This window comes from Lissotriton helveticus, chromosome 10 (assembly GCF_964261635.1).
Source record: "Lissotriton helveticus chromosome 10, aLisHel1.1, whole genome shotgun sequence".
Classification (NCBI taxonomy): domain Eukaryota; kingdom Metazoa; phylum Chordata; class Amphibia; order Caudata; family Salamandridae; genus Lissotriton; species Lissotriton helveticus.
This window is the reverse complement of record NC_136071.1, coordinates 273,596,246-273,615,033: the sequence shown is the minus strand read 5'-3', so window position 1 is coordinate 273,615,033 and position 18,788 is coordinate 273,596,246. Positions and strand designations below refer to the sequence as shown.

The 18,788-nt window shown below is 43.3% G+C and overlaps 1 protein-coding gene across 4 annotated transcripts in view; it reads right to left on the bottom strand.

Annotated features, from left to right (window-relative positions):
* ADCYAP1R1 (ADCYAP receptor type I) overlaps positions 1-18,788 on the bottom strand; it is an 857,256-nt gene that overhangs the window by 226,406 nt on the left and 612,062 nt on the right. For all 4 annotated transcript variants that reach the window (XM_078665292.1, XM_078665293.1, XM_078665294.1 and 1 more), the window contains exon 10: positions 12,945-13,005. In XM_078665292.1, the coding sequence (XP_078521418.1) occupies positions 12,945-13,005 (61 nt within the window). The remainder of the gene's footprint in view (positions 1-12,944; positions 13,006-18,788) is intronic.

Genomic DNA, 18,788 nt, shown 5'->3' with positions numbered 1-18,788 from the left:
CATAGGCCACACAACATCAATCATGCACAACAAACAGGGTTGTTTTTTAGCTGGCGATCCAAGAACTACTTTGAGGTTTTAGCAAGTGTTTTTTCCTTTTGTTGTCTAAGTTTTCCTGGATTGTGAAGCCAAGAATAAGTGGTCAGATTAGTATGGACTGGTCAAAGTTGTTTTGTCAATTCCAGGCCTGCCAGTTTTTTCCATCTGTCTGTTCTTGGGTTTTATTGTATCACTGGTGCCTGCTAAACCTCACCCCACTGTTACTTTTACCTGGTAAGCTAAACATTAGGCAGAAGCTGCTCTCATACTTGTCAGAGGGACCCAAACTTCAGGGACATAACAACATATGAAGTGAATAAGTGGGCTTTACCTAATGTGGCAAAGGGAATACATTGGTAGCTTTCTCCTCATCCATCAACTACAACTGCTTTCAGGCAGGTGGGTTTAGGACGTGATAAGTGCACAGTAGTGTGTCCACCATGGACTAAAACAGTCTACTGTGGCAGGGCCATCAACTTATGCAAAAAACACGTGGGATCAAATGTGCCCCACTATTCACCCAATGTCAATTAACCATAGATACAGAAATTATATAGATTTCGAAAGGCAAGAGACCACAGTTTGGGGATTTGGACAGCCAATAGCCAATCGTCTCCCAGCAACACAGATAAAAAATCTTGTGTCCAGACAATGTTAATTTGCTGCTACTAGGACCTGTTACCATACTGCCTAGCTTGATAGGCCAATAGTCAATCTTACTTATAATGGATACAGTTTGAGTGTTCTCTAGTCACCAGCGTCTCACCAAACAGAAATACAAAAGAAGTAGAATACCGGGTCAGCCGGAATAATGTACAGTGTATGGGGGTATAGCATTTCCAAGTCATGCAGATGATTTTTTTCTAATTAATATCAGTTCTTTTTTTTTCAATCTCCAGAGTGCAATTAAATAATGAAGTAATCGAATTCCTTTAAACTCACAGCTTCCTATGATTATTCTGAGTACATTTCAAATGTTTCTATATGTTTCTCCAATACATTCTTTGTTAATGCCACAAGTACCCCAACACCGGCAGAGGAAATACTTATTTCATTTTGTTCTACCAAGCATAGAGAGTGGACTGTTAAAGATGACATGCATCTTATTTATATGTAGTAAATATAAAAAGTGCTGAGATTCAAGCTCAGCTCGCCTACATGACTATACTTGTTTATTTTTCAGTTCAAGTACTGGCTGTATGAATTCAATGCTACACTATTTGATAAAGAACTATAATGCATTTAACAAAAGGATAACTAGGGGGCCATTAGGATGGCGGGCGGACTTTGCCCGCCCGCCATCCTTGTGGTAGTCGGGACCGCCCGCCATAAGGGCGGGGGTCCCGTCGGTAGCATTAGGATGCCCCCACCACAGTGGCGGGCGCATCCCGCATTCCTACCATTGTGGCGGGCGGTGCACATAAGTCACCGCTAACATAGGGCCAAGGCAGCCCCATGGACTGGATGTGATATACTTAAAAAGGAGGACATGTATTAGTGTGTTTTTACATGTCGTGATAGTGAAATACTGTGCATTTCGTATTTCACTATTGCAAGGCTATCTCTTCCACAGGTTAACATGGGGTCTGGCTGGAAACATTTTTCTAATGCAGATTCCCATTGGAAGATGATAGAAAGTTGGAGTTTGGGATGTCTGAACTCACAATTTAAAAACACATAAATTAGTAAAGATGGATTTTGAATTACGTGTTTAAAAATGTGACTTTTAGAAAGTGGGTATTTTCTTGCTTAAATATTCTGAGCCTGTCTGTGGATTCCACGCCTGGTTTAGACAGGCTGGGGTTGTTTGCGCTATTCACTAGAGATACTCACACACAGGGAGCCAAGGTGTCTATCAAATATTAACAAAGCCTTGAAATTCAATATATGTTTTTTTATTGTGTTTCCAATTACAGTATTAATAATCACAATCACAAATATTTTAAAATGTTTTGGTTTCTACTTTTTAACATTATCTACTTGTGTACTGGTGATGATATAGCTGGAGATATGAATGCATATGAATGCCATATCAACTGTTTCGATATTTCCAAAATCCTCCCACAAAAATTCAAGTTTAATAGGTTGCACAAACAGCGCAACACTTGGAGAGCACTCCTTAGCTTATCCTTTTAAAAAAAAAAGAAAGTGTGTTTAGTGTTTGATTACCTTATATTAACTGCCATATAACAGAAAAGAAATTGGGAACTGAAGGAGCATCTGAGTCAGTTACTGTGAGATATGCATGCAATGTAGTTGGTTTAGGACCCAGCTACATTGACAATGATTGTATTCGCTGTATGTCTATATTATGCCAGAGTCACGAGGAGGATGGAAAGTGAATGACTGTTGGTCAGATGGCTCTATTTTCTGCTGTTTAATGCTCTCTGTTTTATGTCTGAAGTTAAGTAGCCTGGACTAGTGTGTAGGATAGCTCCAGTTAATATTGTAGGGGTTATCATTGCTGTTCCACTAGATGATGTCACATACGTCAGAGGATAGTATTAATTCACAAGCTTGATGCTATCCATCATACACTTTTCTATCAACGTTATGCATAAGCACACCTTCAAGTTTGTTGTCATATGAATGGAGCATTCCTCAGCAACCCCCATTCAGTACCTAATACTTTTGATATACATTCACAAAATCCTCAGCACACGTCTGTAGAGTAATAATAAATACCAATACAAGTATACACAAATTATAAACACAGTTTCAGAAATCTTCTTTTTCTTTTATTCTTTTCTTTCTAATCAGCCAACACGTGTTTCGTCACACAAATTGGGAAATCGTCCAGCGACTTTCTCAAGGCTTCAATGTCATTGGTAGCAACTTTCCATGTGGTGATGATTCCATCCCACATGGACTGCGAGTGAGTCTAGTATCCTTGCTTCGAAGTGAGCAAATCTGTAATTTTCAGTAAAAGCACCCCGCTCCGCGCCGTAGTACAGCCGCAACTAGATCAGTATGTCCAGTCCTGGAGTACGTGTAACCTATAACTGTACCACTGTCTATTGTACTTTTCATATAAGCCAGACTACAAACCCACAACTAACCAAGCACAACCACCTTGAAGATGGTGCTTGTCTGAAAAGGCAACTCTGTCTCTCTTAAACCTCTCTGCTTCACTTCATGCTTAGGCACAACTGCAAATTTGCTATGAAATGACTGGAGCCCTTCTCTGACCCTCTTGATTGGTATCCAATTTTTCTCACATAGGCCACACAACATCAATCATGCACAACAAACAGGGTTGTTTTTTAGCTGGCGATCCAAGAACTACTTTGAGGTTTTAGCAAGTGTTTTTTCCTTTTGTTGTCTAAGTTTTCCTGGATTGTGAAGCCAAGAATAAGTGATCAGATTAGTATGGACTGGTCAAAGTTGTTTTGTCAATTCCAGGCCTGCCAGTTTTTTCCATCTGTCTGTTCTTGGGTTTTATTGTATCACTGGTGCCTGCTAAACCTCACCCCACTGTTAGTTTTACCTGGTAAGCTAATCATTAGGCAGAAGCTGCTCTGATACTTGTCAGAGGGACCCAAACTTCAGGGACATAGCAACATATGAAGTGAATAAGTGGGCTTTACCTAATGTGGCAAAGGGAATACATTGGTAGCTTTCTCCTCATCCATCAACTACAACTGCTTTCAGGCAGGTGGGTTTAGGACGTGATAAGTGCACAGTAGTGTGTCCACCATGGACTAAAACAGTCTACTGCGGCAGGGCCATCAACTTATGCAAAAAACACGTGGGATCAAATGTGCCCCACTATTCACCCAATGTCAATTAACCATAGATACAGAAATTATATAGATTTCGAAAGGCAAGAGACCACAGTTTGGGGATTTGGACAGCCAATAGCCAATCGTCCCCCAGCAACACAGATAAAAAATCTTGTGTCCAGACAATGTTAATTTGCTGCTACTAGGACCTGTTACCATACTGCCTAGCTTGATAGGCCAATAGTCAACCTTACTCATAATGGATACAGTTTGAGTGTTCTCTAGTCACCAGCGTCTCACCAAACAGAAATACAAAAGAAGTAGAATACCGGGTCAGCCGGAATAATGTACAGTGTATGGGGGTATAGCATTTCCAAGTCATGCAGATGATTTTTCTCTAATTAATATCAGTTCTTTTTTTTTCAATCTCCAGAGTGCAATTAAATAATGAAGTAATCGGATTCCTTTAAACTCACAGCTTCCTATGATTATTCTGAGTACATTTCAAATGTTTCTATATGTTTCTCCAATACATTCTTTGTTAATGCCACAAGTACCCCAACACCGGCAGAGGAAATACTTATTTCATTTTGTTCTACCAAGCATAGAGAGTGGACTGTTAAAGATGACATGCATCTTATTTATATGTAGTAAATATAAAAAGTGCTGAGATTCAATCTCAGCTCGCCTACATGACTATACTTGTTTATTTTTCAGTTCAAGTACTGGCTGTATGAATTCAATGCTACACTATTTGATAAAGAACTATAATGCATTTAACAAAAGGATAACTAGGGGGCCATTAGGATGGCGGGCGGACTTTGCCCGCCCGCCATCCTTGTGGTAGTCGGGACCGCCCGCCATAAGGGCGGGGGTCCCGTCGGTAGCATTAGGATGCCCCCACCACAGTGGCGGGCGCATCCCGCATTCCTACCATTGTGGAGGGCGGTGCACTTAGCACCGCCCGCCACAATGGCAGGAAAGCATGCTGTGCACTGCCATGCACAGCATGGCAGGCACCGCGCGGTGCCTGCCATGCTGTGCATGGAACTCTTGGGCGGTACCCTAGGTACCCCCATGTGTACCCCCCACCCCCCCGAGTTCCTGGGGGCCCACAACGGGCCCCCGCAGGGATTCTCCGCATGCCTTTCCGTGGCAGCTGCCGCCACGGAAAGGCATCCACAATTGCCCATCATAATATGGCTGGCGGTGTCTGATAGACACCGCAACCATATTATTCCTTTTCCGCCCCGGCCGCAAGGCGACTGGGGCGGAAAAGCGGCAGACGGTCTTTCCGTCCGCCGAGGCCACCTCGCCATACTAATATGGCGGGGGGAAACAAATGCGGATGTTGGGCGGATTGCCCCCGCCCGGCTGCCGGTTGCTACCGCCAGCCGGGCGGGGGCAAACCGCCCGACATCATAACGGGCCCCCTAGTATTCATGGAAACACTGTAGAACATCAACTGCAACAACAGTTCAATAAAGGCAATGTACATAGGTTGCATTTTAAGAATAACATATTTGGAAATTGGACTATTAAGGATTTATCCCTAATTCACTGTCCCTGTCACTTTTTTTAAAGGAATTAGACTTGGATGACTATGGGCCATATGTATCAAGCAACATTGCGATCGCAATTGCCGAAATTCGCAGAATTTCAGCATTTGCGATCACATTTTTGCTTTGTGGTATGTATGAGGCACATCTGCGTGCAAAATTTGCGATTCCTTAAATGCAATGTAAGAAGCACCAAAAAAGTGCAATTTGGCCTTAAGAAATCGCAAATTACTACCAACTTCAAGTTGGTGGTAATTTGCGATTTCTGTGAAAAATACACTTTTTTGCATTTTTTAAAGTGCAATGTGAAGCACATACATGCCCTTAGGGCATGTATGTGCGCCACATGTGCCCCCATGCTTATTTCAAGGGTGCAACAGGGTGTCCTTTTGACACCCTTGCACCCTTGAAATTGCATTCTCAATTTGTGATTCGCTAATTGCAAATTGAGAATGTCTTCCCATTCATTCCTAAGGGCCTCTAGGCCCATAGGAATGAATGGGAGGAATTCCTTAATTGCGAATCGCAATTTGAGATTCGCAATTAAGGAATATGTAGGATTCGCAAAATTGATTGCAAATCCTACATACATAGCATTTTGCGATTCTCAAATAGCGATTCGCAAAAAATCGCTATTTGAGAATCGCAAAATGACTTTTTGATACATATGGCCCTATGTCACTACCAACCATGCAGCCATTTTGTTACATTTCATATTTATCTCCCTAACATATCTAAATCTGACAACACATTGGCTAAGTATATAGATTATATTGTTTATGTAGATATATTGTTTTTCCTTCTGTCCTCAGATTAAAATGAGACAACCTCAATTATACTGCATTGATGGTTTACATAAGGGGCCCTATGCAAGTGTTTCTATTTTGAAAAGATCACCTTGAATATCAGATGGCTTCATTTCACTGGGAAACAACTTTTCCAGTTCTGGCCCTTGCCGTTGACAAATCATTGTTTTTAGGTGTATTAGTATGATTTGTCTAATAAACCCACACCAAAATTACTAATTCCGGAATGCACTAATTTGTTGCTTGAATACCCAGGGCATAAAAAGAGGTGTTCTGACAACGTGTAGCATTTTGGGAATCTTATGTCAGGCCCTGGTACATTCCCATGACTTTGTAATACGTAGCTGTAGATTAGTAAACAGCTGCACCTAGTCTTGCAAATGATCTAGGCATCTTTCTCATTAGCTACCTCTTCAGGTTAACTTAAAGGAGCATTTGTGGATTAAGTCACATGCTCCATGGACCACCCAAATCGCTGTGTCTAGGCCCTTTGTATAATGGAATGACATTCTGTGCCATATTTTCCAAATTAAGTTGAGCATTTCAAACATTCTCTTCAATGGCTATTAGGACCTTTACATCTGTGAGTTTATGCTGTTTGGTTGCAAATTGCATTTAAACCAGTTTTAGCACTAACCTGCATAAGGAGATGGGAGCATATTGTGTTCACTCCATGTTAAAAGTTCTACGTGGTGCTAAGTGTCTGTTTAAATCTGCACTAGGCATAGCAATATATCATTTCAACTCTATAGACCAGTGGTTCTTAACCTTTTGACTTCTGTGAACCCCCACTTAATCATTGATTGGATATAGGATCCCCTTTGAATCATTATTGGATTCCAGGGTTCCCCACTCAGTCTTTATTGGAAGTCAGGGAGTCCGGCCTAAGCATGTTTGGTTATTTGAACCACAAAAAATATACAAAAAAAATACAGAAACAAGCATTCATAAAACAAACACACAAATGATGACATATTTGATTTAATTCACAAAAAATGTTTAAAAATCTAAACTTTTGTGGGGAGGTTGAAGCAATTCTAAGTCGAATTAAGTTCTCTCATTGTCCATAATATAGAGTTTGGCAGGCAGGTTACTTCGTCATAAAAGTGACAGATATCCTTTCCGTCATATTACAAGTGCATTACATCCAGTGGCACTAGTAATATGGCAGAGCGGGATATCCGTTACATTTGTGATAGAGTAACCCATCTGCCGAACTCTAAATCAGAACCTATATTCTGTTTGATGCGTTTGCACTGCTCACATGAATCAATCTGGGATACAAACTTAATTTTTAGCCTCCAATTTCAAATTTTCAAATTCCTTCACATTTATTGAACGTTTTAAAACTTTATATTTTGCTACTTGATTTATATGTAGTGTAATATCTAGATGTATTTATACTTTATTAATCTGTGAAAATTATTTCATTTTCTAAGCAAATGCAGACCACATGAGTAGACTTCGCGGACCCCCAGAGGTACCGGGACCATAGGCTAAGAACCACTGGTTTAGACAGCAACCGGGTAAATGGTGAAGTTTGCCTGCTTTATGCCTGTCGACTGTCCGCATTTTGCAGTCTGCTATTTAGCCAGCTTCCATGTAAACAATTACGATTCTTTGCCATTTGCATGGCTGCAGGCCAAACAGTGCATAGTTTCTTTTATATAATCGGCAGCCAGGTAACTAATGAAGGTTTTTTGCGACCTGTAAGGCCTTTGGCCAAATAGTACATAATTTCTGCTATTTAGCCAGCAGCCATGTAAACAACTAAGTATTTGCAACTTGCCTGGCCGCTGGACAAACAGTGCATAATGTTTGCTATTTAGCAAATCACCAGGAGAATGCTGACGTTTCTTTGTTATTTGCTCAACATCTGGCCAAATAATAAATAATACCTGATATTTTGGCACAGGTCAGGTAAATAGTAAAGTTTATTTGCTATTTCCATGGCTACCAGCCCATCAGTACATAATCTCTTCTACGTGGGCAGCGGTCGAGTAAATAGTGAAGTTCCCTTGCCATTTACATCGTTGCAGGCCAAAGAGTGCAGAATCTCAACTACTTAGCCAGTGGTAAGTACTGAAGCTTCTTTGCAATTTGCATGGCCACCAGCCAACTAGTGCAGAATCTCTACTATGTAACAGCAGCTGGGTAAATAGTGAATTTCCCTGTTATTTGCTAGGCCACAAGCCTAATACTGAATAATCCCTACTATTTAGCGAGTGAATGGGTAATTAACAAAGAAAATGTACTATTATCTAGCTAAAAATAACCACTACCTAAAACAACTTTTTTTCAGATCACTAGCCACCGATGAATGTTCGGCAAATATATTTTAATAGGAATGTGCGCAATAAGAATGATAGTAGAGAAGCAACTATATATGTCAAACGATCAGTTTTGGCCTTTTAAAATGTCTGGCATTAAATTGGACACTATCTTGCCGCTTCCATTTGAAAATGTCAGGCATATTTTAATCAGGGCAAGGCTTTCTTTCTGTTGTTTGTTTTGTATTAATGCATGTGCTGTTCCTAACCATTAAAAGGCCAATATCAGGCAACCTGAATTGTATTCAAATGTGCCTGTACATTGGTCTTCACATTAATATGACTTCTATACTGGGATTATCGATTGTCTTGTTATAGACAAATGTGACATCACGGTATATCAGGATGTGGAGCAGCACACTCGGTATTTTATTAACCCCTTCCATGCTGCTGCGATTCTGCTCCTGTACTGGACATTCCAAGGGCGGGTGTGGTCATGAAGGCCCCCAGCCGTCATCAGCACACGAGCACTGTAGTGCATGACGGCTGGGGGCCGTCATCAGCATGCAAGGGGTTAATGTAGTGGCGATGCCCGGTGCAACAATCCTCCACAAACACGGACGGACTGAGAACCAAAGCAGCCCTGGCAAGTTTTGTCATACCAGCCCCCCCTACACACACTGCATAGAGATAAAGCGAAGTGAAGCGAGAGACCCCAACTACTACGTGGCAGGTTTTAGAGGTTTGTCACTCACTTTTTAAAACTGGGGAAAAAATATGCATTTACAGTGGCGTAGCTGGACCTTTGGCCGCACATGGCGGTCCTTGCGTTTGCCGCCCCACGACGGGCACATGTCAAAGTGGGGAGCCGCCGCCACAATAGCCAGTGCTGCCATGGGTGGACCGCCCCCCCCCCCTGTCCTTGTTATGCCACTTTGAATTTAGCAACCTAGTATTTGTCATATTCTACAATAGTCGCATGCAGGGCCGGACTGGGAACCAAAACCGGCCCTGCCAAAGTGCTCCGCCGACCCCCCTGGGGGTGCCGCCGAACTCTTTGCCAGGGCGGGTTTTCGGCCGATTTTGTTACAGGGCCGATTTTGCCCTGTAACAAAAACGGCCACAGGGGCCCAAAACCAGCCCCCACCTGTGCGGCGCATCGGGGGATTGCCCTGTGCCCGCTGTGGTCAGTCCAGCCCTGGTCGCATGTGTTTTCTCTCTTAATACTCCTTTTTTTTTTTCCTTCTCATTCTTTCTTTTAATCCCACTGATTCTCTAACTACAACATCTCAATGACTACCGTCTAGTTCTTCCTTTCTAATGTTCCCTCTTAGTTACTTTTTTTGTCCTTCTACCTTCCTAATGATTTCTTCAATCTTTCTTCTCTCCTTTTCTCTCTACCCGTCTCCTTTCCGTTGCTTGCCTTACCGTCTTTCTTCGTTTCCTGGACAATTCTGTTTCCACATTAGCTTTTTTCATCTTTACTCATTCTCCTTTCTTGACCCTTTTTCTTGCTACCTCCCCTTTCTACTTTCTCCCTTGTCCTGTTACTTATACCACCTTCGTCACTCTACCTTTTTATCCCTCCCTTCTTCCCATGTCTGTGGTCTCCTTGGTTGTCCCCCTCCTTTACACAGCACACAGGTGACTGGTAATGATCTGTATGTGTGAGAGGAGTGGCTAGCCAATCGTGTGCCTTCTCTTGACTTTTATGTTAGTGTGTAGCATTCAGGTATTAATAAACACACATTGATACTGAGTTCATTTAAATGCATACTTTGTTCATTTAGAGAGCGGAGGTATCATGCACAAGGCAGTCAACACAAGGATTTATATTTACATGATACTTTATTTTAATGAAAGATTTGAGAGGGCAAAATGTTACCTGGACGTTACAAATATTAGATTTTTCTCTGTTAAGACCATGATGCATTCACGACTTGCTTCACTAGCACCTAATGACTGAAAGAACTGAAGCTAGTCTGCAGTGCCATTCACCAAGTCTTGCCCTCATAGGTTCTCATTGACTGGGCACTGTGCTGATTAGCTGCCAGGTCAGCCCAGTACAGCCAGTATCAGGGAGCTCCGTTCGGCTGTGCTGAGGCTTGTTTTATTTCCTGCATTGGCAGCTCAAATTACTGCCTCCATTCAAGTCCTTTGGTGAGAGCGACCGCCGGCAGGTGAAACTTGGCCAGCGCACCAGGCGCAGCCTGCCTAGGTAAGAGCAGTGGGGCGGGTGCAAACGGTGTGGGGGGAGTCGACAGACGATGGGATAGGTAAAATGAAATAAAAAATAAATAAAACCACTTACCATGCGCTCGCCACATCGCGGAGTCGGCGTTGCGCCAAGCACAAGGTATAGAGGTTTATTATTTTTTTAATTCAATCTTACCTAGCCCGTCAACTATCAACATCCCCCCTGTCCCGCCCACTGCTCTTAACTGTGCCGGTCACACCTGCAGCCCACAGGGGAAACACCCGAAGCCCGGTACGGCCACGGCCCTATCTACCTATGACCTCCTTCTCCGTGGATTCCCTCACTACCACCCTGCAAATGGTGCCCCTCATCTGTCCATAGCTCCAGGCTTACATTTAATTTCTTTTATAGTGCTACTCATTCCAATGTAATGTGGCACAGTGCATTACCTCACACGAATATTATACATGCTAGGAGGTATTATTTGTTACGAGTGCTTGGTCTGGAAAAACGCAAACTCAGAATTCAAAATGTAACACGGTGGTGTTGGTTGGGAACCCTTTTTAGCAGTCTTAGGCCCATGAAAGGTTGATGAAAAACAGTAAGGTTCTTAAGCTATGCTGCATACCAGTCAACTCAAATGAGAGGATGAAGTCAGGCATTTAAGAGGGTGATGCTAATGGGATGGGACAGCACTAGGTTGGCCAAAGCACAGGGTGGATATGGGGGCAGCGCACTCCATATGGACATGTATTACTCCCTGAAATAGGGACACCAGCAGCAGTTTGAGGCTGATGGCACTACATGCAGCCTAATATCCAGTCAGTTGGACAGCCCTGAAGCTTTACCTCCCATGCAGTGTTGAATCCACTGCAATCGGTGACTGCTGTAAGTTCGTGCCTCCTGGAACCTGACAGCACATATATTGCCTTATATCATGGGAACCAATTACCCCTCAAGGCTCTTTCAGTCTGCAGCCTGGTTATCCCCTGGCTCCCCACCCTTCTGCAGTCTTACACTACTCTGCAGCCTGGAAACCTCAGCAATCTGTTGCCCTTGAAGCCGTATTGTGGCACCCTCAAGTCTTGCACCCTCCTGCAGGTTGGCACTTTTGTTATCCTTAGTCCTTTTTGTAAATGTCCCATTCATTTTGTCCCACCTGAAACTCCTCCCATAAAGGTGCCTGTAACTCCTACAGCCTCACAATCTCCTACAATCTTGTATCTCCTGTAGCCTCAATTCCTCCTTCACATTGGCACCCCGCGTATTGTATATTCTCCTGCAGTCTGGCACATCCTACAGTCTCGTATGCAATGGAAATCTCAACCCTAGATAGCCTCACTCCAGTTCTTGCAGCTTTGGGACCCCCCTTCTGTCTTGTAATTGTTGGCAGCTTGATACCCCTACAGCCTCAGACCCTCACACGTTCAGAACCTCCAGCAACTTCACCCCCAACCACAACTGCTTCACAAAGTTCTCCTCAACCCCAAGACCGGTACCACAGAAATTTTCATGGTCCTGCTGTGCACAAACACTACCATCCTTCCCGGCTGGAACAACTGCTGCAGTAGAGGAACACGACCACGTACTCTGGTGCAGTCACAAGTAAATTCCAGCAAGAATGATGCTGCATCACTAATCCGGCCACACTACCTACTGCGGCCTCTGTAGAACAGTGCCTGGATCTTGGCTGTCATGCAAGTCAGGAGTTCACCAGTGGTGCTACTGATCACACTGCTTGTGTCCCCAGTATTTCTCAGAACTGACAACCCCCAATGGCTCCTCATCCTGTGGGAGCACTCAGAGCATCCATGACAGGCAGCCAGGCCACAATCCAAGGGAAATCTTAAAACAGTCCCAGCTGCCCATTGCCAGCAAGCAGGAGTTAATACTCAAATCTCAGAATCTCAATATCTGACATAGGGTCAGTTCCTGTGAAAACCAGCAAAATCCTTGCAGTTTGCATGCAGCTTTTTGAATCCCATTAATAACAGTGTTGGCAGTGGCACAGGTGTCTGTCTTTTATTTCCATGACGAACAACGTCGTGGAAATGGAAGACGGATAGCAGCATTTATTTGGGTAACAGCGCATGTGGCAGGGAGGCAACAAGCTTGGCATCTGGTTTGGCGGCAGCGGTGGCACCTCCCCTAAAGTTGGCATTGGTACCAACCTTGTTGTTTCTTTACTATGCTCATAAATTTAAATGACAAATGTGAATAATATATGACTGAGATGTTTGTTTTCAATATGTCATATATAAAGCACCCTGCAACTTGGGCGGGAGGAGCTCATGCCCAACCTAAGACAATTCATCATTAAATGCGTGAATAAAATAACTTGACATACTTACCCAATGTCATCAAAATGAAGTCTCAGAACGGCCCATATTGTGACACATATGGTAGGTGTACCTGCAATGGTAAGATGGAAGAACAATCAGAAAATCCATTTACATTACATCATTGCTACCACACGTGCACATCACTGGTGGATCTGCAGAAGAAGACCTATATGGTAAATTCCCTCGACAATATAGGACTAGCTGCATTGTGGGTTGTTGGCGATTTTATTTGCATGCTGCAGGAAAAAGGCGCTGATCCCAGACTAACTTGAAAGAGGCACTAACATCCGAGGCCTGCATGTGTAGCCCAGCACGTGCTGTGAGGTAAACCCTATAAGTGCATCAGAAAGGAAACTCATCTTGTGTATTCTAAAAAGCAGTACTTGATTGGCCTAATGCGAGATGGGAGGGCACACATTAAAGAGCAGTTTTCTTTGTTTCACTGATACACTACTGGAAAGATTAACATTTCCAAGTTGTTCTCGAATCCACTTGACATTGTATTTATGAAATACCATGTGATGGGAGAAAGTTCTGTCAAACAGGTATTTACTGGCATTAGGATTAGGCAGTTTTGGGAGGATTCCGAAGGAAATTCCAAGAGTTTGTACTAAATTAAAGTGTGTCAGGCATTTTTTTCCAAATCCAATTGCACCCGGATGTACTGAGAAAAACTGAGAATAATGAGTCTTATAACTAGACCTACAGGAGGCCTGGAATTATTGCACAGCTCTGAAATTTACTAAAGCTCCTTTTTGGGTGTTGAATCTCAGAAGGGGGAGATGTGGATGAGCAACAGGATTACTTACTGCAAAAGAGTTGTGTAGTGTGGCACAAAGCCTGTTCGCAAACGCAAAGGCTATTGAACACAATGTTGTTCATCCCAGGAAGACAGCAAAACCTGGACAGGTGATTGTGAACACAGAGCCAAGGAGATTGGCCTAATTGAAGCCTCAGTAATGTATTTTGGAGATCTGTAGGTTAGTTAAACAATATTTTGATCAGCCCAAGAGTTCCCATGGCAGAGCTAGGAGGTTATGGCTTCTTGAACAACAATTCTATGCATAGCACCATTTCGAAGAAAAATACTGGGGGACTAATTAGCATATGCACAACACAATGACATCACAGGGCATGACATCACAACGTACTATTTTACCATTTTAAAATTCACCACTTACACCTAACGGGCATTTTTTTTTTCAAACAACCACTTTACATATCAATGCAGAAATGAATAAAGAACCGCACTGGGCAAAGAAGGTGGTAATAAGAGGTGGCCCTGTATTGACCTCTCCCTAGAGTCTGTACCATACACGGTAATTTTGGCTGGAGTCCCCGGGATTAGCAAGGAAAAGTTGGAAACCCATAGAGTGCTGAAAAAGAAGGTCTCCTATTGGTTAAATACAAATAGAACACTCCCACCATCTACAAATGCAGAAATTCTAAATGTCAGAAGGGTGAGTTGGGTGGGATGTAAACAAAAGGACATAGAGGGCGACTGCACAGTTGTAAACTTTAGAGATCCCTGGGTGCTCAGGTACATATGTTACGAAGCAGGGTCTAGAGGAGTGGGAGAAATTCAATCGCTCGATTTGAACTATTTCTATGTTCGAGTTCCACCATGCCCAACCACTTACCCTTACGATGGCTTCACTAAGAGACCTTATAGCTTTAACCCATATGATAGGGTTGAGTCCCACCTCTCGTTCTCAAATCGGTACGAGGTATTTTCTGGGCTAGAGGGGGTGGATTGACATGATAATAATATTATAGGTTCCAAAGCGGTCCAGCTCTTGAGTGTGGAAAAAGCAGGTGGAGGAAAAAGCAGGTCGGTGGAACTTGATGGTGGGGCGATGTATTTAGATAGTGATTTTCCGGGGCTTGGATTGGGTTGCAATTATTCTGCTGGGCAAAACTTGGAGCTCTTTGGTGAGTATAGTCCAGTGAACACTATGGGAGGTTGGAAGGATGGTCAAAGTTTGGCGAAAATGAACATAGAGTCCCCCGATTGTGGGGCATCGATTAATGGATGGTGGAATAATAAGATTAAATTGCCTGTTAATGTATATAAACAGACAAACAAAATGGATGACGCCCAAATGGTGAAAATGGCCTCCTGGAATACAGCAGGGCTAAAAAGTAAAATATCCATTGCTGAGTGGTCGGAATTGGTGGACGACCAGGACATCCTGATTTTCCAGGAGACTTGGGCAGTGGACCCCATCCATCGCCTTGGATATTTGAATGTTTACAAACCAGCAATAAGAGGGAAAAAAGGCAGAGCTTCCGGTGGCCTAACCATCTGGGTTAGGCAATCACTGAATTATAGGCCCATTGAAGTTATTATTATTATTATTAAATTTATATTGCGCACAGCTACCCGTAATGGGTTTCCCGGCGCCAGGGACAGACTAGAGAAGAAAAGACAGGTGATTGCTGAATAAAGAATACACAGAGCCGTGATCAGTTAAACAACAAAGTTTTCAGTTTTTTGCGAAAAACAAGAAGATTAGTCTCCATTTTTAGCGCCAGCGGAAGAGCATTCCACATCTTCGGCCCCAAATGGGCGAATGAGCGGCCACCCATTTTTGCCAAACGAATTCTGGGAACTACAAGATTGGCTTGGTTAGATGACCTGAGGGAACGACAGGGCTGGTAATCCTGAACAAGATTGTGCAGATAAGTAGGGGCAGAGCCCTGGCGAATCTTGAACAGAAAACACAAAGTTTTGAAAGCCACGCGGTCGGGAATTTTTAACCAATGAAGGTCACACAGGGCTTGCGTAGCAGACATTCTACGTGGGACATTGCACAACAGGCGGGCAGCTGAGTTCTGTACAACCTGGAGAACATTCATAGTGGCTTTATCGGCTCCCAGATAAAGCACATTACCGTAGTCGATACGGGACATTACCAGAGCCTGAACAACCATTCGACGAGTGGACTCAGGCAACATCCATAGGATCTTCTGCAACCAGCGTAAGGTATTAAAGGAGATTGCAGCGACCTTAGTTGCCTGCTGTCGCATCGAAAGTTTCTCGTCGATTAGAAAGCCGAGGTTACGAGCAACTGGCACGGGGGTAGGCAATGGACCCATGTCACTGGGCCAGTGTCTAGAGCCCCACAGATCTTTATGCTTGCCAAGTTGTGATAGAAAGCCCAGATATACTTGCCTTGAAGTGGAAACGGCCCAATCAATTAGAGACTCTCATTGTAAATGTGTATGCTAGAGGTCTGCCGGGAGGGAGGGGATCGGGAATTCCTAATGAGTTGGATTCCCTTTTTAATACTGTTGGGTTGGATGGTTATGTGATTGTGGCAGGGGATTTTAACTGTACATTTGAATTTAATTTATGAAGGGGTAACCATTTTTGCAGAGGAGGATGCTCAATGGAATATCCCCCCCCTTGACTTGAACCCAATAAAGAAGTGGACAGAAGCAGCCATACAGTGGATGGGTTTCTGCTTGGAGTGGAGTTTGAGAGCAGTAAATGGCTGTTCTGACTCAGATAAAATTGGCAAGTCAACCTTTGACAATGGTTTTAGCACAAGCCGTATAGATTATATCCTTATTAAGGTCGAGTACTGGTCTATCCTCGGAGACTTGAAAATTCCTGACCGTCCAGAGAGCGATCACAATCCGCTCTTACTGAGTTTAAAAATAGATGGGGGTGTTGAGAGAATTAAACCATCTGAGATATCTGCTGCGGAGGCTCTGCTAACAAACAACATGCGAGGGGTACGGTGGGCTAGGGCAATTGACGACCCCTCATCCCTTGATAAAATCGCCCATGATGTCTCCCGCACTCTGTGTGCCTTGCAAGCACTCCCATCTCAAGTAGAGATAAATAAAAAGACTATTTTACTACATGAGCAGTTGTTCAGGGAGCTGAAATTCCACTTCACTAAAAGCGGTAAACCCACTAACTTGCCATCCCAACCACCAGGGAAATCATGGTATAATAAATAATGCCGTGATGCACATGACTCATTGGTGATAGCTATAAAATCTCGAGATACCCAGGAGATTAGAAAGGCGAGGCTAGCCTATCGCAAAATCCAAAGCAAGTCCAAAAAAGACTGGGACGACCAGCACTGGCAAGAGCTTCTTGAGGCCAATAGACTGAAAAACCAGACTAAGTTCTGGCATATAGTTAAATGGGGGAACTCCGCTTATTCACAAGTCCCTGCTAATCATGTTACCCCTGCAGTATGGAGTTGAGCACTTTCAGTCTCAGTTTAGGGGACTAGAATTAGAAACAGAAATTGGCCAGAGCGATATTCCTCCTAGACCACTGACTCTAAGTCAACCTTTATTGTTTGATGCAGAGGATGCATTAAGAAAGGTCCAAGGTGGAAACGCACTAGGAATGGACTGCATTCCGGCAGATCTTTTTAAACATGATTTAATAAATTGGGTACCATATATCACATTCTTAGCTAATGCTATCTCGAGGGGGGCTGGTATCCCGGACTCTTGGCATGGGGCTGAGATTCTGCCCATATTTAAAAAGGGGGACTGTTCCGTCCTGGGGAACTATCGCCCGATAAGTCTGATAGATGCCATCCCAAAAATAGTTGCCAGGATGCTGCTTGCAAAGATTCAGAGTTGGATGGATTCAGAGGACATTTTATCCCCCCTTCAAGCTGGATTTAGATCCCGCATTAGTACGATCGAACAGGTCTTCAGGTTTATATTAATTTATTGGAAGGTTGTTAGCCTGGGTGGGGGCACTATCTACGCTGCATTTGTAGACCTCAAGCCTGCTTTTGATTTAGTCCCCAGAGCCAAGCTATGGGATGCTCTAAGAGCCACGGGGATGCCCCAGGAACTTTTAAAACTGGTAACTATATTATATGAAGCTAATTTTGCACAGGTTAGATGGGGCAAACCAGGGCAGGTAACAGAGAGATTTCCGGTGTCTCATGGTGTACGCCAAGGGTGCGTACTAGCACCGACCCTGTTTTTATTGTTCATTAACAGGGTGGTGCAGTACTTTGCTACATGTCCAACAGACGCACCAGCCTTAGGTGGCACCAAGTTTCCGCTACTTACGTTTGCGGGCGACACCCTGATATTGTCAAAAACTAATAAGGGTCTCCAGACAGCCCTAATCAAATTTGAAAAATGTTGCCAATCTAATGATTTAGAGATTAATGTATCGAAAACTAAATTTATGGTTTTATAAAAATATAGACCTATGGTTGCTCATGTTTACATGAACGGATCTAAATTAGAGCAGGTGAATGTTACGACATATTTACGGGTCCTCTTGGAAAGTAGGATTAGCTGGAAACCCCAGATTGATACTCTCTCTCTCAAGTTTGCGCAGCTATCGGGGTGTTTAATTAAGGAACAGAGAACCTCCCTAACTAAAAGGATAGGTCCTGCTTTGAAAATCTACAAAGCCAAGATAAGTTCAGCGATCTTGTATGGCGCGGTCCTATGGGCTTTTGCGGACCTTTCCCGGTTAGTTAGACTTCAAAGCAAATTCATTAGAAATCTTGTGGGTCTCCCCCCTTCCAGCGCACTAAAGCCTCTATTAATGGACCTGGGCTGCCATGCAATTGACGATGAGGCACGCTTTAAACCAGTGGCTTTATTGAGGAGAATATGGACAACGCCTGAATTGGCACTATTTGCCAAAGAAATTTTGGATGTTAGATCCTTGTTGGGCTCTGGTAATATCTCCTGGTTTAAAAAAGTAAGATTGCTCCTAGAAAATATAGGTTTGAGTAACCTATGGACCGACCCGGCAAATAATCCCTTTCCAACAAAAAAGGACTACAAGGCCCTATACTGGTTGACAGTACGTCAAAAACATATTAATATGATAAACCCCTCTTCACT